The sequence below is a fragment of the Otolemur garnettii genome, unplaced genomic scaffold (assembly GCF_000181295.1).
Source record: "Otolemur garnettii isolate 467f Iridium unplaced genomic scaffold, OtoGar3 scaffold00264, whole genome shotgun sequence".
NCBI classification, from domain to species: domain Eukaryota; kingdom Metazoa; phylum Chordata; class Mammalia; order Primates; family Galagidae; genus Otolemur; species Otolemur garnettii.
This window is the reverse complement of record NW_003852659.1, coordinates 483,184-490,135: the sequence shown is the minus strand read 5'-3', so window position 1 is coordinate 490,135 and position 6,952 is coordinate 483,184. Positions and strand designations below refer to the sequence as shown.

General features: G+C 56.0%; 2 protein-coding genes across 2 annotated transcripts in view; one reads left to right on the top strand and one right to left on the bottom strand.

Annotated features, from left to right (window-relative positions):
- Positions 1-2,125, bottom strand: part of TMEM238 (transmembrane protein 238) — a 4,586-nt gene extending 2,461 nt beyond the window's left edge. The window contains exon 1 of the mRNA XM_003802904.3: positions 1,528-2,125. Coding sequence (XP_003802952.1) covers positions 1,535-2,065 — 531 coding nt within the window. The 5' untranslated portion in view covers positions 2,066-2,125 and the 3' untranslated portion in view covers positions 1,528-1,534. The remainder of the gene's footprint in view (positions 1-1,527) is intronic.
- A 1,504-nt stretch (positions 2,126-3,629) lies between these two features.
- Positions 3,630-6,952, top strand: RPL28 (ribosomal protein L28). The gene is made up of 5 exons (XM_012813447.2): positions 3,630-3,673; positions 4,000-4,088; positions 4,171-4,294; positions 6,578-6,696; positions 6,812-6,952. Exons 2-5 carry the CDS (start codon positions 4,008-4,010, stop codon positions 6,899-6,901), a joined length of 414 nt encoding a protein of 137 aa, XP_012668901.1. The 5' UTR covers positions 3,630-3,673; positions 4,000-4,007; the 3' UTR covers positions 6,902-6,952.

The following is a 6,952-nucleotide window of genomic DNA, read 5'->3' as shown; positions in this document are numbered from 1 at the left end:
TTTTTTTTTTGAGACGGAGCCTCAAGCTATCCCCCTGGGGGGATTCGAACCCGCCACCTTAGGTGTATGTGGCTGGCGCCTTAGCCGCTTGAGCCACAGGCGCCGAGCCCCTTTCCTTCCTTTTTAAAGACAGAGTCTTGCTCTGTCACCCAGGCTAGAGGGAGTAGTGTCAGCTTAGCTCACAGAAACCTCAAACTCTTGGGCTTTGCCTTAGTTTTTCTATTTTTAGTAGAGAAGGGATCTCACTCTTGCACAGGCTGGTCTGGAACTCCTGAGCTCTGGTAACCCACCTGTTTCAGCCTGCCAGAATGCTAGGGTAACAGATGTGAGCCACTGCACTGGGCTAAGAAAAATTGAGTTGAATCTTTTTTTTTTTTGCAGTTTTTGGCTGAGGCTGGGTTTGAACCCGCCACCTCCAGTATATGGAGCTGGTGCCCTACTCCTTTGAGCCACAGGTGCTGCCTCAATTGATTTGAATCTTAAAGAACACATAAGTTTGGGCAGAGCCTGTGGCTTAGTGAGTAGGAAGCCAGCCCCATATACTGAGGGTGGCAGGTTCAAACCCGGTCCCGACCAGACTGCAACAACAACAAAATAGCCAGACATTATCGCTGGCGCCTGTAGTCCCAGCTACTTGGGAGGCTGAGGCAAGAGAATCACCTAAGCCCAAGAGCAGGAGGTTGCTGTGAGCTGTAACACCATGGTACTGTACCAAGGGGGACAAAGTGAGACTCTGTCTCTAAAAAAAAAAAAAAAAAAAAAGAACACATAAGTTTGCTGAGTAGAATGTGGACAGCAAGGGTATGCCTGGTGTAGAGAAGGCTGTCTGTAGACTGAGGGCTGTCATGACTATAGAGAGAGCAGAAGAAGTGGGGCCGAAATGGAGTGGGCCACATACCAGTGAGTACTTCAGTTTAACCAAAGTGCAAGAGGGAGCCACAGCAGGTCGCCGAGCAAAGGCAGGCAAGCTGGAGAAGTGTGTTTAGGAAAGGGGACAGAAGGTAGAGGAAAAGGAAAGGAGAGTGAAGGAGAGGTTTTGTTAGTTAGCTCTCCTGCCTAAGTTGGTCCCTCTTACTCTTTCCTCCTTTCACACGGCTACTTGTAAAGAGAATACCAGGTCCTCCACCTACGTGCTGTGTGGCCTTAGGCAAAGGTGGCACCTTTCTGGGCTTCAGTTTCTTCCCTGCTGAATAGGGATGACTACCATCCACAACAGTGACCTCAAAGACCCGGTAACACCGAGAGGACGGAACCGGTCCTGGTGCACCTGGAGCCAGAGGGTGGTATGTCCAAGTGCAGGGGCGGGGGTGCTGTTCCTCATCTCCAGGGGCAGGGTCTCAGGGTCTACCCCAAGTGTGCACCTGTGCCCGCTGTCTCTGCTACCCTCTGTCGGACTTTTCCAGTTCCGTCTCCACCCATTCCATGTCTCCACCTCTCATCCTCTCTCCACGTCTCTCTCCATTTCTGTCTCTCCCTGTGTCTCTCCAGCTCTACTTGTTGCCCCCACGGTCCCCGCCTGGCCCTCACCTGGGGCTCACTCGCTGCCAGCTCCCGCCGCCCCGGGTCCGGCTTCAAGCGTGGCGAGCTGCAGGCGCACGCGGCGGGAGCCGGCGGTGGGCGGCGGGGGCGCGCGGACGCCTCGGCGCGCTCCCCGGGAGGCCGGCCCGGGGCGCAGTCCAGTGGCGGCAGGCGCCGACCAGCGGCGGGAAAGCTTGCGTGCTAGGCGGGCTAGCGCCGAAGGCCGCAGACCGTAGTCGCGCTCGAGTTCCTGGCGCGAGATCTCGATGTTGCCGGTGTACCAGAGGATCCAGCCGAGCAGGCTCAGAAAGACTAGCAGCGCGCCAGAGTAGATGAGCAGGTCGCCAAAGTCGCGGCCGCGCACCTGCAGCTGTGCAAACACACCGGTCAGCAGAGCCGCCATGCCCGCCACGTCCAGCGCCACAGCCAGCAGCAGCGCCATCCGGCAGCGACCCAGGCCGGCTGCGGGCGCGGCTGCGGCTGCTGGGGCCGACTGGACACCCGACGGGGGCCCCTGCAAAGCGCACACCGTGGGCGCCGCCGCCATGGTCTGCACCGCCACGGCCAAGGACACCGATGGCTCCCGGAGAGAGCGTCCTGGGGTGCGGCCGGCCCGGGGCGGGGTCAGGAGACAGTGCCAGGTGTGCTAGGCGCCCGCCGGGTCACCTGAGCTGGGTTGGGCGCCGACAGGCCTGGCTACTTTGGTGGTGGTTACTGTGCAGGGCAGACAATGGTGCTGGGGTTAGCCCAGGGCTCGTGTCACCCACGGGTGTAACACATGGTCAAAACTCAGGGTACTTTAATGGTGGCAGTGTAGGACACTGTGGGAGGGCAGGCATTGTTTTTACTCAGTGCCGGCTTCCCGAGGCTTCCTGTATAGAAACAAAGCCCCTGGACCCCAAGGAGCTCTGGGACACAGAGAATTGGGATGCTCTAACGGGAGAAACAAGGTTCTGCAAGAGCTGAGAATTTCCTTCTGTGTGCCTAGTCTTAGAGCGAATGAATCCAAGGGCGCAAAGACGGATCAGCCTCACCAGAGCTCTCTGACACCACTGTCAGATCCAGAGTCCTCTAATAGAGGAAGTGGAGGTCCAATTGTCATGACCCATGACCAGGGAAGCCCAGGGGCACTGGAGCTCCCCAGTGTAATGCCCAGCCACGGTGTCACTCCTGGCCTTCAGTGAGAGTCTAGGCGGCCTCCCGGGCGCCAGACACAGAGAAATACCAGGCCAGGGTCCTACTCCTTGAGGATGACCCTGGCAACAGAAAATAAACTTCCAGACAGTTTCATGGATGTGACAGCTCACACCTGAGCATCAGGCAGCGCAGGAGCCGCGCAGGGAGCCGTGACCTAGGCACAGGAAATGGGCTGGCAACCAAGAACTGTCACACGAAAATCTCTTTTCCTCCAAACAACTCGCCCTTGGAGGGAATCAACGCTCTTCTGGCAGTTTGCAAGAGGGTTCCGTTTAGGTTCCCCCCAGACTGTTAACAGTTTGAGAGTTCCAACAAAACCCTGGGGAGAGCCTATTTCAAGGGAGCTGCCGGGATTAAGCCAAGGGTTCCAAACTTGGCTGGATGGAGACCGAGTATTTCCGAACAGATCCGAACTGGTCACGAGCGAATAGCGGAGCGGAGCGGAGCAGCCCCTCCGAAGAGGGTTTCCAGAGAGTTCCGCAGATGCCCAAATGGGCCTCGGTGCTCTCATAGGGTATAGCAGCCAATGGCTAATGAGGAAAGTCTGATGCCCTCCAAGACGCCAGGACTTAAATAGTTCACGCATTCACGTGTTCATTCGTAAAGGAAATGTTTATTGAGTGCCCACTATGTGCCAAACACTGGGTGACCAATAGCGGAGAGAGGCCGTTGAGGAATGGGCCCCAGGATCTCTAGACTTGCAGGACTTCCGGCTACTCAGAAATCCAGTAGAAAGCGGTGTTGTTCTCCGGCGCCGAGCACGCCTTAGGTCCTCTAGCCGAAGAGCGACGCGACGACTTAGCGGAAATAGCCGAACACCACCGAGCCACATCAGAGGCGGGGAAACGCGACTCCAGGCGCGTACCTGGAGAGGAAACGGAAATGCGTGTATGGTATTAAAGGCATCGCCCCGCCCTTGCCATTCTCTTTCCGTCTCCGGCCGCTGCCGTGAGGGAAGGTAAGCGTGCACCGGCAGTCGGCTCGCGTGGCCGCTTTCTTGCGTCGGTCGACCCCTCTCCGTGCCCCCTGCTTGCCTTCTCCCTTGAATCTCGAGCGTCCTTGGCGGCCCCCCTACCCCGCCTCGGGAAGTTGTGGATCCTCGCGCTCGCCCTCCGCTCATTCCCTGTAGCTAGTCTTGGTAGCCTGTGGTCGGACCACCTTTGTAGGTCTTGGCCTGGCCTGCCGCAGCTCGATAGCAGTCTCCCTAGCTTACCCCGGGTCCCCAGTCGCGCTCTTTGTCAGCTCTCTGTTCCTCTGACGGCCTTCCCCGCCCGCTTCTCGCAGCCGCCGCCATGTCTGCGCACCTGCAGTGGATGGTCGTGCGGAACTGCTCCAGCTTCCTGATCAAGCGGAATAAGCAGACGTACAGCACCGTGAGTGGTGGGACTCTAGGCGCGGGTCTAAGCATGTCTCGGGGGCCCCTCCTCACGATCCCCTGCCACTTGTCTTTCCCAGGAGCCCAATAATCTGAAGGCTCGCAACTCCTTCCGCTACAACGGGCTGATTCACCGCAAGACTGTGGGCGTTGAGCCGGCCGCTGACGGCAAAGGGGTCGTGGTGGTCATGAAGCGGAGATCTGGTGAGTGCTGTCCCGCTAGGGGGGGCTGTGGCCGCTTCTTGTCAGGCAGGAAGAGTGACTGCCGGGGCGGCGGGGACGCTGGCTTTCCTCCAGCCAGTTCGCCGTGAGTCAGGCACATTTTTAACCGGTAAAGAACGAGTAAGAACCAGGACTTCCCCCGGGCAACTGGGAGCATTAAATTCCATGGTCGCTCAATTATGTGCTCAGATGAGCTCATCAAAACTACTCAGGTGGGGGTGGTTTCACCTCCCAGGTGAGAAAATTGAGGCTGACTAGGTGAGGGACCAGGGCCCTCGCGGCTGTGTGTTGCAGACGACAGGTTTACCTCTGTTCTGCTTGGGAGGTTAAGAAGTTGTAATTGGGCTCGGCACCTGTGGCTCAAGTGCCTAAGGCGCCAGCCACATACACCTAAGGTGGAGGGTTCGAATCCAGCACGGGCCAGCCAAACAACGACGGCTGCAACCAAAAAGCCAGGCGTTGTGGTCGGCGCCTGTGGTCCCAGCTACTTGGGAGGCTGAGGCAGGAGACTGGCTTAAGCCCAGGAGTTGGAGGTTACTGTGAGCTGTGATGCCACGGCACTCTACCCAGGGTGACAGCTTGAGGTTCTTGTTTCAAAAAAAAACTTGGAATTGCAATGAGGGAGGAGGCGCCTCCTGTGGGGTCAAGGAGCATTTGGCCACTGCTGTGGTGATGGCCTGGGTCTCCTATCACCAGGAGGGCAGGGCTTTGGTGAGATCTGATCGTTGTAAGTCATAGACCTGTTCTGGTTCTGGCCCTGTTCATAATTGTTCCAGGGGGATGGTTTGGGCCTTGGGGGAGAGAGGAAGGCAGAACTATAGGCTAAGGCATGCTTACTTGGTTAGTGTGGGGGAGTGGCCAAGCACTCACCTCACCTGCTAGGAAACCTTACATTCAGAACAGCAGCTCTCCTCTGTGTGTTAAGGAACCCACAAAGAGGGGGAGGGGATGATTGTTTCATAGAAAGCTAATTACTGACACAATGAAGATTGTTAAGGGAGAAAGTATTTATTTCAGAGGATGTGTCAACTGGGAGGGGGAGGCACAGGCTATCTCAAATCCATCTTCCCAATTAGCAGGATTAAGGGGTTTTTATGGAGGTAAAAATGAATAGTGCATAAACAGTGAACCTCATGCATGTTTGGGGTGGAGTCCAGGGCACATAGTGCAGTGAGTTCATACACCTTGAGAACAAAAAATGGTGGACAAAATCCTTCCCCAGGGTGGGGATTTTAGTATTGTAATGAGCTAGGGGTTAATATAGTTTATTCTTTTAGCCTTGTGCATAGGCTCAGTGGTTCTTGAGCACAATCTGTGATGGTGTACCCTTCATCTAGTGCAGGGGTCCTCAACCTTTTTAAACGGGGGTGGGGGGGGGCAGTTCACTGTCTGTCAGACCGTTGGAGGGCCAGACTGCGGGCCTCAGGATGAGTTGGCTGCTAAGCAGGACAGGCAGTGGCAGCAAAAACACCCAGAGGGCTGGATAAATGTCCTAGGCGGGCCGCAGTTTGAGGATGCCTTATCTAGTGTTTCGTTTCTCTGGACGTTCTAGTAGAGCAGTGGTTCTCAACCTTCCCAATGCCCTTTAATACAGTTCCTGTGGGTTGCGAGAACTGCTGTGGTAGAGCAAGGCACTGTGGTTATCTCAGGGCTGTAATCCCGGCACTTTGAGGGGCTGAGGTGGAAGGATTGCTTGAGACCAGACCAGCCTGGGCAACATACTGAAACCAGATTTCTTTTTTTAAAAAAAGAAAGAAATATACTGGAGGGTGGTGGGTTCAAACCCAGCCCTGGCCAAAAACTGCAAAAAAAAAAGAGATAAACTGAGGCCAGGTGCAGTGATTCACTCCTGTAATCCTAGCACTCTGGGAGGCCAAGGCTGGTGGATAGCCTAAGCAAGAGTGAGACCATCTCTAAAAATAGCTGAGTGTTGTGGTGGGCACCTATAGTCACAGCTACTGGGGAGATAGGCAAGAGAATCGCTTGAGCCCAAGAGTTGGAGGTTGCTGTGAGCTGTGATGCCACAGTACTCTTCTGAGCGTGACAAAGTAAGACTTTTGTCTCAAAAAACAAAGACAATGAGGAAGAAGTGTATGTAGGTACCCAGCACAGAAGGCTGAAAGCTGGTTGGGGAAGTGCCCTGCCAGGCCTAATTTGCTAGCTCAAAGAACTCAGGTTCCTGGAGTGAGGCTGTATCCTCCAGCTGAGAGGTGCACAAAGGGCCTGGTAGTGAACCGACCCACATGCCCCTACCCTCCCCTTTAGGCCAGCGGAAGCCTGCCACCTCCTATGTGCGGACCACCATCAACAAGAATGCTCGGGCCACCCTGAGCAGCATCAGGCACATGATCCGAAAGAACAAGTACCGGCCCGACTTGCGCATGGTGAGTGGTCACTGGGCTGCAGCCAAGATTTCAGTTCAGGGTCGGGGTTAGGGGAGGCCAGGGCAGGGGTGGCAGGGTGAGTGGTGCACTGAACCCACCCCCTATCTCCCCCTAGGCTGCCATCCGCAGGGCCAGCGCCATCCTGCGCAGCCAGAAGCCTGTGATGGTGAAGAGGAAGCGTACACGACACACCAAGAGCTCCTGAGCCCTGTCCCTCACAGCAATAAAGAGTCTGCTGACTTCTTAGCCACCTCTA